General features: G+C 30.5%; 2 protein-coding genes across 2 annotated transcripts in view; both read right to left on the bottom strand.

Annotated features, from left to right (window-relative positions):
• LOC149481581 (transcription factor HNF-4 homolog) overlaps positions 1-7,717 on the bottom strand; it is a 50,714-nt gene extending 42,997 nt beyond the window's left edge. Inside the window, exon 1 of the mRNA XM_089705392.1 lies at positions 7,391-7,717. Coding sequence (XP_089561518.1) covers positions 7,391-7,487 — 97 coding nt within the window. The 5' untranslated portion in view covers positions 7,488-7,717. The remainder of the gene's footprint in view (positions 1-7,390) is intronic.
• A 3,377-nt stretch (positions 7,718-11,094) lies between these two features.
• cv (twisted gastrulation BMP signaling modulator crossveinless) lies at positions 11,095-17,380 on the bottom strand. Its single transcript, XM_089704891.1, has 6 exons — positions 17,192-17,380; positions 16,874-17,145; positions 16,473-16,679; positions 14,857-14,992; positions 14,096-14,164; positions 11,095-12,383 (listed from the first exon to the last, which is right to left on the bottom strand). Exons 2-6 carry the CDS (start codon positions 17,073-17,075, stop codon positions 12,275-12,277), a joined length of 723 nt encoding a protein of 240 aa, XP_089561017.1. The 5' UTR covers positions 17,076-17,145; positions 17,192-17,380; the 3' UTR covers positions 11,095-12,274.
• Between the last annotated feature and the right edge of the window lie 535 nt (positions 17,381-17,915).

Here is a 17,915-nt window from a genome sequence, read left to right on the forward strand (position 1 = left end):
AGATAAAAATAATCTATAATATAAAAACCGGCCAAGTGCGAGTCGGGCTCGCGCACAAAGGGTTCCGTAGCAGCAAATATAATAAATTACAGTTAAATCAACCTATCTCAAAAACTATAAGAGATACTTTGATCAAACCAAAAATCGTTGAAAGAGTTAATTAGCATGCATCACCTCTATTTTTTTTAGAATTTTATACCCCGTAGTTATAAAAATAGAGGGGGGGGGACATACTTTTTACGACTTTGAGAGCTGATATCTCAAAAACCGTTCACTTTAAGAAAAATGTTTTTTAGAAAACTTTATATCATTTTAAAAGACCTTTCCATTGATACCCCACACGGGTATGTACATCGAAAAAAAAAATTTCATCCCTCAGTTACATGTATGGGGGGCCCCACCCCCAATTCTTTTTTTTACTATTTAGTGTCATATTTTTGTAGCGGTTCATACAACACATATTCCCATCAAATTTCATCACTGTAGTACTTATAGTTTCCGAGTAAATCGGCTGTGACAGACGGACAGACGGACAGACGGACAGACGGACATGACGAAACTATAAGGGTTCCGTTTTTGCCATTTTGGCTACGGAACCCTAAAAATGAATCCCAAAATGTGTTGGTAAGCGCATAACTTGAGAACGGCTGAACCGATTTCGTTAATTCTTTTTTTATTATATTCCTTGAAGTACGAGGATAGTTCTTACGTAGAGAAAACGTAAATATGTACCACGGGCGAAGCCGGGGCGGACTGCTAGTAGGTAATATAAATAACTACGGTGTTTTATATAATTCCCTGAATGCTATACTATGAGTCACTTAGATAATGTCGTTATGAAGCGTTTGTAGATAAGGGGCTTGATCGCGCATTGACCCGGATTCAAACTGTTTATCGTTTTTAATACTAATGTAAACAAAGTATTTTTAGGATAACGCAATTTTCTACTACCATTAAAGTTCCAATTAATTGCTAATGCCAATAAGCTTTATAGATTAATTTATTTGATGATTATAAGCTGTTAAATCTGGATAAACGGGATACAAGAATATGACCACAATATGACTCAGCGAAAATGTTGATGTCCACAGTGCAGCGCGACAACTATAGTATCCACTATCCAGTCTAGTGGAAAAGTACTAGGTATTTAACTAGAATAATCGTATTACCTATATTATTTAGATACGTGGAATAGTATTATGTCACATTGTATTGAATACTATGAAAATATTTTACAATTGATACGAAAAATAGTAATTGTAGATGGACTGTAAAGATAATAAAAGGACTGTAAAGTAAAGATAATAGCACTAATCTTGAATTAATCTAACCATGAATCATGATTACTATCTGTATTGATTTTCGTAAAAAATAATTTGTACACGTGTATTTAATAATAAATATTTGTAGAGTCAACCCTCAAAGCAAAAAGGTTAGGAATTTATAAGTTATGATCCGGATAAATAAAGATAACCCTAGATATAAATAAACACTAAATAATTAGTGTATGAATCATTAATATTTATTGTGTCAACAATTATTGGATATTATAATAGAGATGTAAACAGGTATATGTTTTGAATACAACAAAATAATATAAGTCTAAAACCGCTACAATTTAGATGCCTATAAAATAGGAGAATCATACTTTTGCAATTCCTCTAGCAAAAATCATAATGCTAGAATTGCTAGAAATGTTACAGTTGTCATTTCTCTTCCCTTTGTAATTTGTATGCAAAGATTCAATAAAATTGTCGATAGAGTCGTCTTTTATACGTTTCGTATATGTACCTACTTTAATAATGTAGAGCGTGGTAGAGCTAAGAGAATATAGGTGTACGATCCAGTAGCCTGCTTTAACTTGTAAAATCCAGTTAGTAAAGTTTTTTGAGGAATATAATAAAAGAATAAAAGACTACATTCATGTGGACATAGTCGTTAATAAAACACAGCGTAGCATAGTAAAATTTTGAATTTATCTTGAAATAATTTTAATATGCAACAGCCAACAATCATATCTAGAGACTACATTGTAAATAGCATTCTAGTCTATCTAGTATAAACAACGTAACGTCTAATTGCAAGCAATTATTCATTAAAATCCTTAGAACGTGCGTGTACTTGTGTCTTGACTCTCGGTATAACATTGCATTTCATTTTAACGTATATGTCGTATATTCAAACAGCCTTGCTCTATGAGTCTATGACACTAGCTTTCGCTCCCGGCTTCGCTTGCGTGTAGGTACTACAGTTCGCTCGACAATACTTTCATATATTATGGTCATATCATAATATTATATTATGGAATGATATGAACCTACCTATATGGGCCGACTGTCGCTCATGCATTCTCTTGACACCTTTACTTGATACCTTCAATTTATTTCCTATTTTTATTTATTATTTTCACCCAATTTTTATCTTGTAACATATTAGTTTGATCTACCTTTAGCCTAGCTACTAGTTATTATTCTGTGCTTTAGCTAAGTTGTAATGCATTCAACACGTTTTGCCGCACGGAATATCCGGATTTATAAGGAGCTTAACAAAATTTACACCTTATCAGAGATCTTATACACAGTTGTCTTATATTTAAATTTATACATGCGCAATTTTAAAATTAATATAAATTTCGTTATTCCATTACCTTTATCAAAAATTGGCGATGCGTACATTTTTAAAGATACAAGTCACCTAGACCTAATTATTTTCTATTTTCATCAAGCTACTGTATTTATAACCCTTCTACAAAATATTTACATGGCAAGATAATATGAAATAGAATTGTATTGTTCAACATTCATAGAATTTTCCAAATCCAAATTGGAATATATGCATGTGTTTCACAAAATTTCCCTTGCCATATAATGCACTATTTTAACTAGGTATGTGTCTTCAAATATCCTATCAGATATTGAGATATTCCAATAATGTTACATATGGTTGCAAAATGCATTTTATGCATTTATTATAGCAATACTATTTATTAATTTCCAAGCTTGAACTTGTTTGGCTACTTTCCGACTTGGCAGTCGTACTTGCAATTGCTTTCACATGGCAACATTGTATCATTTTATATTTAAGTAATCATAATTATAAAGATAGTGTATCTCAGATGTATCTTATATCACAAGGTATCAATTAATTATTTTATTAGATTGAATTATTTCAATAACCTTTCTGTTTTATTTAAGAAAAATGAAATATAATATGTACCTGTATACGTAAATAATGAAGTAAGTACATAATATTATTTGCATACGTACTTACTATATAAAATTATTAGTCTCTGATATTATATTGGTCCATGGTACGACCGTAGTATATTATGTATTATTAGTCTGTGGTACGACTAAGGCCGATAAATCTTTGTATGCCAAGTTGACCTTACAACTGCACATTTTAATACCAAAACGGCAAAACCATTACATATTGTACAAGTAATACCTACATACAATTATTATTGAACATATTTTAACATGCTATTCAGACTACTTTAAAATATAAAAGCTTTCCTTTGAATAAAATGTTTAACCATAAAATTAGGTAGAGATTAATTCATAGGAGTTTTTTAGTGAATAGCGTCAGTGAATGACCTTCCTAATTTTGTATTTAAAGTAAATAAATATGTACTACGTGCTTTATTTCTTTTGATTTCTATGTGATATTAATTTTTAAATTTATAAATATGGGCTTTATACCATTTGCTATTCAATTTACAGAAGAAAACTGTTACTCAACCGGAAATCTTTAAATAGTTTTAAGTTCAAGGTTAGTATCCTTAAAATATTCCGATGCAGATTTATTTTTAGAATATTTACAATGTAGTTTTATACCTACCTCCCTATCTAAATCTTTACAATGCACATTCCACAACTTATAACTCAACATCTACAAGTTCTAAGCTAATAACATCTAATAATGAGTATCTGTATGTTTATTCTGCTCTTAAATGAATGGACAGGTTTACGGCAATTAAACCAGATATATAAGCCCAGGTTATTATTACCTTCCACGGGTCGTGGTCGCATAATATTATAATTTTGAATTAATTTCTTAGATGTTTTATGATGCACAGTGAATTAAATTATTATTAGGTACATATTAATTATTAGGTACCTAGATGCTCCATTCAATGAAGATTCAATGAGCCGGGATAAAAACTCATGAGAATATACCTTTGGAATAATGTAGCTTTATACTGTTAAGATCCTCTGATACTTTTGGTTTAAAGTTGTTAAGATCATTTTTAAAATAAATCAAGAGTTTATAACTACCAACAAACCACAGTATAAACCGTATGTACAAACTTTACCTAAAATATAGGGAGGCTGTAACACAAATACTGGTGTGATTCGAATCTTTGAAATTACTGAAACAATTCCGAAAATTATTTTATCTGTAGAAAACTGCATTACGTATTCCCGAGTGAAAAACATAATAATTGTTTGACGCCGCTGAAGTGGGCACTCTAGTCGCAAAATATTCTTACGAGTTTGCTCTAGAGTCTAGGATATTTAAAAATAAGTATTATTGTATGCAATAATTCCGTAAATTGTTGTTGCCTTGGGACTTATCTATGTTGATAACAGTCTAGTAAACATATTAGCGTACATTTTCTTGAGTTATCGTATTTATAAAAACCGGCCCGGCGACTCTACATTGAATAATTAATTAGCGAAATAGAATATATTAAATACTTACCTACTATTTTCTAAATTTTGTTTAATTATAATAAGTTACTACCACAGACATAGATAGACTACGCAAGTACCGCGATCTGTATGAAAACCAAGCGTGTCATATTTTTTGTACTGACCTTGACGCGTTATGACGTCACGAGCGCTTTTTAGTGATGGTAATTTCATTTTACGCTAAATCGATTAGGACGCCACTCGCGCGGCGATACTAGTATCGTCCTATCCCATCGAAGTAAATCGAAAGAAATCAGATCAAACTAGATCTATGTCTAAGAGGTAATTAAATAAATGAATCGTAATCGATTACTAAATCGATTCAAGACAGAAAAATGATAATTACCATAGACAGAGGAATGATAAAATAAATTTATAAACCTTTTAATATTCTAACAAGTAAACTAATGTGTTTTAGCTTTTTCTTACATATGCCCATTGAGTTACCGTGTACTACGTACTAGAGAGGCCATCGAAAGAAAGTAATGAAACTGTCAATCAATCAATCTTTATGTCCCGTTGCATCAATCCATTTTTCTTTTATGTTCGGGTTACTTGGAAAACTGAAAAAACAAACATAGTCTAAGCAATAAGGAGTTTTGACAAAAAAAATCTATGCCTTTTTTTCTGAAAAATTGCTCCTTCAAATTATCATTTTTCTGTTCGATTATAAAATCGATTAGAATCGAGAACTGTTGCATCAAATGAACATCACTAACCACAAAATTGGACAGAAAAATGAGAACAGAAAAATGAGAAGACGCTATACATTGCTTGTTATCATACGACTCGATCTTTACCGTGCCAAGTAAAAGCCGCAATGTATTCCGAATCATTTCGTATGATTTGGTATCCGTGTTTGTCACGATCGTTTTCCACAGATATTCTTTATTTGATTTTAAAATAAATAGTGCATATTCTGATTAGAAAATTACTTACCGGTGGAAGGAAACATCTCTGCTAACTCGGCCACTCACAGCTGTGGAGTTTCTACAGTTTATAACGGCGTAATTCGGCATTTTACTTTATTCAGCTTCACGTCTTTCCTTGGCGAACTGCAAGCGCGGACTGAGTGTAGGCCAGCGTCAAGTAAGTTTCATAATCTTAGTTTGGACACGGGAAGTACATACACTCGCTTAGTCTATCTTGATACATGTCCGTGGTTACTACTAACGTATTTATTGATTTAAGATAATTGGGGGTAAAAAGGAACGCACGATTTTAAATAAGTAGTGAGAGGTAGTTAATAAGTTAATAATTACTTCTAACTAATCTATGTATAAGAAAAATATCTGAACTGTTTGTTCCTCACGAACTGCTTGATCGAATTGATTTTTTTTTAAGTTGAAATTTGAATAGTCCATTTATCTAGAAAACTATAATAGATATTATAGATTACGTAGAGACACGTAGAGTTAATAATAAGTATGTTAATTGAAACAAATTTTATTATCATTCTTCAAAAGTAGGTAAACTATGTTAGGTACCAAATGTCACATTAGAGATTTAATTTTTGTTAAGTATGATGAAATTGCAAAATGTACATTATCAGATGACCTGGCTGCTTTTTTATTAATATAAAAATACATTAAGTAACTAGAACTTACATAAAACGTGTTGAATTTTGGTTGAATTATATTTATCGGTTCTTGGATAATCTAACTGGATTATTCGACAGGATTTACAGAGATATTGTGTTCGATTACATGCATATTATAATATACAATATTTATCTTTATTGTGTATTGCAGATATTATGTAGGTACATTGTGCATTGTTGTTTTAAAAGAAAACGTTGACTGTAGAGTAATGTTAAATATGTTTTTAAACAAGTTGTTTATCTGTTACCACTTTACAGCAAAAAACAGTTGTATATGGGAAATAGGAATTCACTATGCGATCAGTGGGTATAACTTATGGTGTGAATTAAATCATTTGTTTATTGAATTTGAGAATCGTAGTTACATACGTACTTACCACAGAGTACTTACTTCTAAACTTGTCGTCGCACAACGAACAAATGTTTTTTTTTCTGTTTTAAGAAAAAACAAATCTTTTAAAAAATAACCTTGAGTGTAAATACATAACTAGTGAGTATGAGTATAAAACTAGTTTAATTTTACTGTAGTAACGTGTAACCACGTAGATATATAATTTAAGTTTAATACCTACTTAGGTAACGTTTTCACACAAAATGCATCGTAATAATTTGCTTCGTCATGATTTTCATTAACGTGGTATTTAGCAATACATATTTTTCAAGGTGGTTTTTTTAATAAGTCTGGTTTTAATATGTTGTAAGTTTTGACTTTTAACCTACGCCGAATTTGGTAAAGTCCTTTCACATGTTTTAAATATGTGTTACTTAGGCGGCCCTTGATATAGATAGTATAATACCTAAGTGCAATAAATAAAATAATAAATTTATGAACAATTTCAAAATAAATCATCACGTAATTATCAAGGCATTACCTATGAATTATTAATTCGTTTGACGCTTATTTTCGCGTGCACAAGTTAAAACTGTACCTACAGGTTAAAATAACCCGTATAGACAGACAAATATACTTTAATACTTGCAAAATTAATTTCAATCATTAAGACTTTACTTACTTTCACCTATGAAAAATAAGATAATCAGCGATAATTTGAAACAGTAATATTTGGGCTTGTCACTTCCGTACGTAGGTACGTACCGAGTATTTGCAGAAAGCTGTCCTCAAGTCTAATGGTCGAGGAGAGGAGGTAGTCGGACCCCTCCAGCTCGCTAGGCGCCATCAGATCGCTCCTCATTTTGACACTTATTCACTTAACTTTGGGTTCAATTTCCAATCACAGAGTGGGCATGCTATAACACAATTCTCAAATCCAATTGTACCCAGCACTTTGTAGTTCTATCGAAGGGTTTACCAGTCGGTAATGGTAGAATGAATGCCGTATTGAGGACGATCGCTATGTACGTACGCGCGTAGCCACGGCGTGCGCGTCGCTCACAAACTCGAAGCGAGTCGCGCACAGCTGATTCTTCAGTCTTCACTATAAATAATACACCGTGAATGCAGTTCCACTGACAACACCGCCTCTATATCACATGTGCTTTTTTGATATTGGGTATAACACTGGGTGTGATATTTACATATTTATCAGTTACGACTTCAATTAGAGGGTCTAAATACTGCGATATCGTATACACGCGTAGTTCATATCTATTCGATTGCTTAACTAAACGTATATTCATATAAATGTCCATATAAATAACTTTTGGCGCTAGACGGCTTGATGTCACACTTTTAACGAAATGTTTTATATCAATATGGAGTATGAAGATAGTAGAGCCACTCAAAGAAAAAAAAAATACCTTTTTAAACGACTATCTTTGGCCTTTGCGCAAATTGCCTTGTCATTTCATTTCCGATCCACAAAATACGAAAATACATTTTGTCGATGACCTAATTTTTTTGAGATTTCAATAAATATTACAAGGAGGGCTTAGATCATTAAGTAATGATCTAAGAAGGAGGGTGATCCTGATTTAAATCCATTACTTTATTTCGGTCCCTTCTTTTATTTATTTTCCCAAAAGTAAGCTGTAAGATAGAGTTAAATACTTGAGTTTTTCGTTGAATATTAATTATACATGTAGAGTCAATAAGTTATAGGTAATTTATTTTGTAGAGTTCACCGGATTTCCGGATACACGATTTTTGATGAGACCCAATACAATAACCGCAATACGAAAACCATTCCTGTTTAATAAATCAGAGTTAATTAGATAATATTATTATTCAAGGATACTGTTATTTGAATTTTTTAATAATTATAAAAAATAGTAACTAAGTACCATTTGTCTAGTTTTTACAATATGATCCTACAATATTGTTTATGTTATACCTATTGTATAAAAAATATAATTTGTGTAGAAGAAATAATAAACCTCAGGTATTATTTTTTACAACGTATTTCTGGGTCGAGTCATGGTTACAAGGTCGCTCAGAACAAGATGTATGTTTGTTATGAATTTTCCGATGGATAATTTTATGTTATTAGTAATTTTGTGTAGGTAATTCATATATTAAAAATAAAGATTATTTCTAAATTATTCATAGCTTTTTTCTAAGTTACTTTTTTTAATTATGAAGGCTCGTGTAACTTATTATATACCTAGGTAGTAGATATTCGAATATTCGTAGATCCTAATTTGAGATTTACGCCTATCAACACATTTGGCGATAAATTTTTAAGATTAAAAATGATGTAGGTATTTCACACACATGGATTTACAAAAAATATATAAATATAAATACAAAAAAAACTCCAAAATGTATTTTGGAGTTTTAATAAGTAGGTAGTGAAATGTATATTTAGAAACCATAATAATTGTTTAATCTATTGATTGATCGTCCCGATAAAAATATAAATAGATATGTAATGACTGTAATCTTTCTCATTAAGGTCGTATCATAAAAGTATTTTTTATAGTAGGTACATAGTAAATAATAGGTAGGTATTGAACATTTTTATGTAACGCACTTTATTTAGATAGCATTAGTGAAAATATCTATTACAGTCTTATCTTATAAATTTTGCGTTTTTGTGACTGCCATAGAGATAAAGAATCTTAAGTTACTGACAAATGGTGATTATTATAATATCCAATTAGTACAATCACACCCACAAAAAATAATTTCAATTAATATTTGATAGATTACCTTCTGATAGGATTGACAGCTGCTACTGACTAAAAACAACGATAGTAGTATTTTTGCAGGTATATATTTTTGAAAATTAAATAAATTAAGGTAAAAAACATAATTTTAACTGATAAGAAACATCGACTCATCGTGACTCGCTTTTCTCTCATTTAATTTCACGGACAATAGTACCACCCTATTTCCCTTTGTCACGGCATCACGCGTGAACAGCTGGACCGATTTTGATAATTTTTATTTTAATGCTTCGCTATTGTCAGGAGAAGGGTTTTATAAAAGAAAACCTCAACTCACAAAAAAAATGCGAAAACTTAACGGCTATTTTAAATTTCACGGGATTGCCAATTTGCGCAGACAGGACAACGGATGTCGGGTCAGCTAGTATATTATAATTTATGACTATGTATTTATAATAATATACATAATTTTATTGCAGTTTTTGTTTTGGTGGACCTTAACTTAAATTACATACTGTCCATGATTTATACTTAAATTTAAACTAATTGATGCTACAAAGATGGAAGATTTGGTGTTTTGTTTCTTAAGATATCTATAATAACTCAAAAACTACACAATCGATATTAAAAATTACTTGACCATTTCAAAACTGCTATTGCTTAATCCTGCATGGTAGAGGCTATACTGCTGCTGTTTTTAATTCTGTCTGTATGAATGATACGACATCATTGAGTGAACGCTAACATTTTATGCGTTAATTTCCCTCAGGCGAAAACGGGATGTTATATTCATTTGTCAGACAACGTCTCTGCGTTTTTTTATTTTTTGCATAACTTTATAGTCAGGGTTTAAACCAGAATATATTTTACTAGCTGCGCTCCGCGGTAGCGTGATGATGTATAGCCTTCCTCGATAAATGGGCTATCTAACACCGAAAAAATTTTTCAAATCGGACCTGTAGTTCCTGAAATTAGCGCGTTCAAACAAACTATCAAACTCTTCAGCTAATATTAGTATAGATTTGTAAAAAGACATTCTATGTTTTATTTACTAAAACCGTTAAACCACATCCGTTTTTATGTTATTGTGTTAGAACTAACAAACAAGAGCGTGTCTTTACAAAGATACAAATGATTTGACATACATTGAGTATGTAATGTCTTCGATGCCTAGGTTCTAGTAGACAGAACATGTTATTTTTATTTATTTATTAGAACATGATTAGAACATTATAACTGTTGTCTATTGGTCTTATGTATTTCGATATTTATTGATTTAATAAATTAACATTTTATGCATGTGTGTTTGTGTATGGTTTGTGTATAATACTAGATAACAATTCGATTAACACATAAGTATACAATAAAAATAAAACAAATAAATTGTATACAATACTCGTTTATTTGTCACGAAAAATTACAAAAATACATCAAAATGTAAACTTATAAATAATAAGGCACTTAATTATTAAAAATGGCAATACAATTTTAAATATTCTTAATTTCTTTCAACTTTAAATAATGGCAAACTTTTGTACAGTCAATAATGTTTGGCACATATGAGAAATTCAAATTAATGAATAATCAAAATTGGATAATACTTAAAAACTACTGCAAAAATAGAATATTTAAGAATAGATACATAGTCACCAAAATTATAATATCTTAAAAATATATTTCTTCTTTCATATTAAATGAAAGAAGAAATCAAATTTTTTTTTTCTTATTTAATTGTACTGATATCCTCAAATAAAAAAATGAATGGACATAACATATTTTTTGTAAAGAAAACACGAAATAAAAGCTATATCAATTATAATTAGATCTAAGAGAGAGTATATGTAAATCATAAACTTAAAGACGAATTATTGTCTATACATTGTAGTAGTAATAAAAAATATCAAACATACGTATTTCCTTGCAAAGGTTACCTTTTCTTACTACTTTTAATTTGTGATGCGTTATCAACTGAAATCTTCTTAATTATACTATTACTTATTATTACATGGACAAATGGCAGCTTTCTATTTTTAAACTATTAAGACTCAAATCTTCAATATAATGAATACACTACAAAAACAGATTTTTTGTTCCGTTAATTTAATAATCTAAAATGTCGAGTCTTAAAATATAAAAAAAAAATATATATCAAAATCTTAGTTGGTAATGTGATCGTTGATTTAAAGCCAATAGAAGAGTATTTTACTTGTATAATATAAAGAATAAATCAAGACATATTATAAACTAAAAAAATTCTCATTTTTTGAGATTCTTTATTTATTTATTATCAATTAAATTAATGTTCACTGGCTGAAAACATTATATTAATAAGCTTAAAACTACATAATACATAAATATTTCATTCGAGGACGGAAATTTTCATTTATTCAAAACACTTTTATCTTCCAAAAATCAAAATACTTTGTAAAACAATTGTAAAATTAAATCACTAGATACATTAAAAGTGAATATAAAAGTTTACGGCAAAAATATTATAAATAGGTACTTATCATATGGACTGGTTTTGAGAGAATAAAGTAAAAATTATGTAGGTACCATAGTCGGCAATAGGGCGCCATATTCATAAAAAAATCAACATTAGATATGCATTTTTCTCTTCGAATGTAAACAAAGTTTATGTCTTTTAAAAATTTAAGTTCCACATACAGAAATTTAAAGCAATTTATATTATAAACAAAATTCGAATGGTGATTATCGAAATTAAAGTTAGCAACACATTATCAAATATAACCTGTGCCAATAAAAAACGTAATTTGAATTTGACAGCACGCCATCTCGCTCACACACCAACATTTTACAACTCGCCATCCCACTCGCACTTCGATTCTATCCTTCATTGACACATATAACACCTATTTGACGACTATGGTACTAAGTTAAAGTTATTCTAAGTTTACACTGACTGGGCATCGACTTCTTCACCGTAATCTAAGTCGTCGTAACTTAAATCGTCGTCGATTACGGAATCAGGGGTTTCCTTTCCACCTGGACATGCTAGGCACCTGAAAAACAGAAAATATAGTAAAATAAGTATATAGTAAGTGACTTTTAAAAATGGTTTGATAATTTATTTCAGCAGAGTTGTATCTCTTTTACGTAATATTTATTTGGAAAGATACAAGTAGGCCTATTTCAAACGACACAAAAATCCCCAATAGATAAGACACTAATATTATAAATACGAGATTAACTTTTTACTTCTATCTTATTATGTATGTTAAAATTAATGTGAATAATTTGGATCAAAGTAATTAAATACCAGACTTTCATTGCATATTACTTGCATATGCAAGTGAAATAGTGTGTGGCAATATGTTTTCACATCACCAGCTAACATTATGTACATGTGAACCTGCAGGCAAAAACTAATAGTTTCTAGGATATTTGCATATATAAGCAATAATTGTAAAAAAAAAACAATGCATTAATATTATTTTCATGTTTTAATAGCTTCGTGTCACGATGACACCGTTACTATCTTCGATTTTATTTAATCCTTACTTATAATATATAATATTATAAATGCGAAAGTAACTCTGTCTGTCTGTCTGTTACTCAATCACGCCTAAACTACTGAACCAATTTGCATGAAATTTGGTATGGAGATATTTTGATACCCGAGAAAGGACATAGGCTACCTTTTATTGCGAAATATGTACATACATACATACATACATAAAAATTATTGATTCAAATGTTGTATTCTATTCTATAGGTCATTAATTTTTCCTTTAATATTCATGATCTATGAAACTTAATACCAACTTTAAAATTGCCGCATAAATAAAAATTAAATAATACAGTTTTGAATAAATAGCACACCTGTGCGACATGCGATATCTATCCCGCAGTTTGTATGATTTATACATTATAGTATATATTATAATATGACGCAACGGCCTTGTGCGCGTGCGCAGGTGCCTGTTTTATATTCCATATATAACGTGTAAACAAGATGACATCTGATTTGTGTAAGCTCTTAAGTTATCTAAACATTTTCTCGACATTTAAACTATCTTTATGCATGTTGATTTTGGGAAAGTCAGAGATAATATAATATTCTATAGAAGTTACTGTTGACTATTTTGGTTAGACGTTTCTTATTAAGCGCTAGTCGAAGCTTTAATTAAAAATACGAGCGGAGTTCACAATATATTTTCGATATTTTTTGGTATTTCACTAGCTAATTCGTTCTTACATTTTATTCAACATGTATGTATTTATCATTATACTATGGGAAGAAAGTTTAGATGTATCATTAATTCTCAAATAAGGTGAAGCAAAGCACTAAATAAAAATGTTGTGAGGTTTTATGAAACCACCGTAAAAGTGAAACTTAGGCACAAAATTATCGTATTTGTACGATAATTTATCGTACGGTTCCGAACACTGCTTTATACCTACTCGGCAGCCGACCGTCACGCGACATGCGCTACACAGACCAAAAAGTTTGAGACGATGTAATAAAAGTTTCACTTTAATAAACTTTATAAAATAAGATTAATAAGTTTTAAAAGCTTCTTATTATTGTACACATCTCTCTAATCAAAACGAAAGGTACAACATGTATTACAACGATACATGATCACGTTATTTCAAATCCATCAATAAACTAAATAGGTTACAAGTTACAACCTACTAGTACTCATACCCACAAACATCAAAGCTATTTCGATCCGCCATACAACACAATACCGCGAATCTGTAACATTACCTGCTCTCATTGATCCCGTAGTATAAACACTTGTCGCCCACGCACTCGCAGCAACCGTCGTGGAACCATCTGAAATTTGTATGGGAGTAATTAGGTTTTGTAAGGATTTTTTTTCTGATAAGCAAATTTTTTACATTTTTTGAAGTGAAACTTCTTTATCGGGGTTGGAAAAAAATTTAGTGTAACATTTTTTCGTTACGCGTGACATTTTTCCGTTACGTGCCATCTTTTTCTTATCCCTACCACGCGTGATTCGACGTATTTCTGTAAAGTTGCATATAGTAAATTATTTTTTGAAAAATAATGTCATAAAGAAGTTTCACTTCTTACGTGTGTACACTAGTACACGCACACATTTTTTTAAATATTATTTTGTGACTTTTTACGCCACATATTTACTTTTATCGTGTGTATCAAATCTTATAAGGATTAGTTATTTATGACAGAAATATATAAAAATAAGTTTACTTTTAGGAACAATCGTGATACAACCAATGTTTTTGAGGAAAAATTGGAGACATTATGACACCTGGCATCTTCAGCGTGTACTACTAGTACTATAAACTTATAAAGGCGAATTTATTGGTGTAATTTAATAAATAATAACTCTTGAAATGCACTTGTGAAATGCACAGAATAGATTTTGATGATATATAGCACGTTTGATTTAGTTTATGAACTAGAACAATAAGCTATATAAATATTTAATCATATTCTTTCTTTCAAATACATGATTTTTCATCACATTGATAATAGAATACCTGAAGCTATTAGACCCCATGGATCTACAGGACGCCCGGCACTTGTCACACGACATGCACTGCGAGAGAAAAGCCACGGTGCAGTTGAACGTCACTATGTCACGGCTTACCGGCTCCGACTCTTGTTCCACGCTTTCTATAGACAAATATTGAAAAAAAAAAAATTGTAAAAAATTATAAGGCCTGCTAAGAATAAAAAAATTGTGACTGATTTTTTTCTATGATTTCTATAATTGTTGTCAAGAATAAAATATATACTGTAGAAAACGAGCAAACGAACGGCGAGCCAGCGAAACAAACATGACGCGATAATTCTTTAATTTATGCTTTAAAATGCTTTTTAGTAGTATGTTGTACATTGTACAATTGTACATCTCAAATTTGAATTTGTTTAAATGCAATTTGTTTAAATATACATTAAAGTAACATTTCATATCAGTATATCATAATACATAACAACATACAAATGATACTGAATTCCAGCTACCAAACATTAATTACCGTTACTTTTAAAAGAGATTACAATCCATGTACTTAACATTATTTCAAAGAATTTCATCCACAAACTGTTAAACATAACAGTATTGATAAGAAACAAAGTATTTCATTGACAAAGGTGGTTTAAAAATAAAGCTTGAATCACAGGAGCAGGTAGCATTCCAGGTTAGATGACTCATTGCTAACTCAGTAGGGGTCTGATGTTCTGAGAAATATTAATGGGTAGATAAAATTGGTTATTAATGACTGTGAGAAAATTATTATAATGGTGGTTTACCTTTAGGAATATATTAAAAATATTGACAGCTAGTTTTATTGTTATAAATTTATATTATACTAGCGGTCCGCCCCGGCTTCGCCCGTGGTACATATGAAAAATAGATGTTGGCCGATTCTCAGACTTACCCGATATGCACAGAAAATTTCATGAGAATCGGTCCACCCGTTTCGGAGGAGTATGCAGACTAACATTGTGACACGAGAATTTTATATATAAGACTAGCGGTCCGCCCCGGCTTCGCCCGTGGCACATATGAAAAATAGATGTTGGCCGATTCTCAGACTTACCCGATATGCACAGAAAATTTCATGAGAATCGGTCCACATTCCAACATTGTGACACGAGAATTTTATATATAAGAAGATTAAATTAATTATATACCTACTTAAATTTATATTGTTAAAAATAAAAATTGCTTCATTCCACAATCTAGATCTACTAAACATTTTTTGTAATGCTAAAATATGTAGGTAAAATGTTCTATTGCTTTTGAGTTTGTTTCTCAAAAATTAACAATTATTTGTTGTTCTGTAAATCAACATCGGGGTCTTTTAATCAAAATTGTTTTAATTATACAAGCTGATGCCTATTTAATATTATTGCATATGTATAATGACTTGAATTTTAAACCTTGACACAGGAAAATAGATAGCATAATACACATTTTTCAAAGAGATTTGATTTCTCATGAGTTTTAATTAAAGTTAGAATACCACTTTATTATAACTTCCATACAAACATCCATACTTTTAAAATGTTTAATGCTATAAATCAATAGATTACAAAAATACTTAGTAATAAGTACTTCGATTTTAATATTAAATGTATTAATACTTACGAAGATGGTAAACAAGTTGTTTCTCCGATGCTGGTCTATAAGCAGATATATCAATGTCCACTGGATATGTGATGGACAACCACCTCTGTTGAGGGTCCACATCACTAGTCAGAGCAGCAAAGAGATCAGGTACATTGTCTGATAACTCTTCTACGTAAGATGATTTGGAAAGCTCTGTTTGTGTATCATTCGGTTTCGGGCACATGTCTAAAAGAAATAAATTGTATATTTATTACTTTACTTATTGTTTAGTTTTTAAAAATTTTAAACTTAAGGAAATAATCATTTTTTTTGTAATAATTTGGCCACTAATATGTAGTGTAAACAAAATAGCCATGAATGAAAAATATACTATAGATAATCTTCTGTGAAAATTGTTACTTTATAAAGTTTTTACTTACCAACACAACTGCAGCATTCACTGTACAAGTAACTGAGACAGTTGAAACAATCCTTGCAACACGTACAATCCTTTAGATCACACTTACAAGATTGAGTTAACATACATTTTGAGACAACGCTGGCACAAATAGCCTCATTACAAGCGTAAATTATCGGAACAGCACATAAAAATGCAAAAATAGCATAAAATTTTACTCCCATTTTGAAATAATATTCTTAATAAATTCTGAATGCAATTATTTGTTTGTTTTGGTGAGGAATTTACACACGCACTTCAATATAATATTTTATTGTCATACAAAACAAATTGCATTAAGACAGAGAACAGACTAAAGTTACAAGATACAACTTATTTCACTGATGTATTTAATATTTTATAATGCTAATCACTGTTTGTCTTGATTCACGTATGAGGAATTATCACCGATCACGGAAAAAATTTTAATTTCCAAACGCGAGCGCTGCTTTAGCTAGCATTCAGCAAGACAAGTATCCGTCAAATGACATTTGGCAAATGGCAAGAAATTCAAATGTCAAGTGTAATGTTGCTACAGTATAAAATCTTATTATCTTATCCACAGAGTATCCACATAAATAAATGTTCATAATATCATGTTTTTTTATGTTTTTGTTATTTTAATTCATTTTTTTCTGTAAATTATTATATAAATCCATCCGAGTGAAACGTTTATGTAGGGAAATTGGATATGATGGTTTACCGTTAAGTTCGCTTTAAAAACCAAACGCAAAGCGTGGCTCTATCAACCGGGCGAACGTTTGGGTAAATAATTCTCAACAGAATACATTACTGAAAGAATCGAAATATAGTGTTAAACGAAACAGTATTTATGTTAAATTGCTAGCAAAATATATGTATTGAACTTATTTGCTACGGGTTACAATTTAACGAGTTATATCTACGAGTTACATCTCACGGTTTTTACAATCTTGCGGCGACGGATACTTAAATCGTAATTATGATAATATTATAATATTTTACATTGTGACTTCAATACGACGTTTGCTTTGTTGATACGAATT

This window comes from Colias philodice, chromosome 16 (genome assembly GCF_061535455.1).
Source record: "Colias philodice isolate Cphi_HAF_F1 chromosome 16, ilColPhil1 Martin Lab GWU primary, whole genome shotgun sequence".
NCBI lineage: Eukaryota > Metazoa > Arthropoda > Insecta > Lepidoptera > Pieridae > Colias > Colias philodice.

What these genes read in the sequence shown, in the direction of transcription:
- cv (XM_089704891.1), bottom strand. Translation starts at nt 17,075, where the DNA reads ATGGGAGTAAAATTTTATGCTATTTTTGCATTTTTATGTGCTGTTCCG. An exon ending in ACAACTTGTTTACCATCTTC is followed by an intron (nt 14,993 to 16,472) that starts GTAAGTATTAAT and finishes ATTTGTCTATAG; the next exon opens with AAAGCGTGGAACAAGAGTCG. An exon ending in ATGGGGTCTAATAGCTTCAG is followed by an intron (nt 14,165 to 14,856) that starts GTATTCTATTAT and finishes TACAAATTTCAG; the next exon opens with ATGGTTCCACGACGGTTGCT.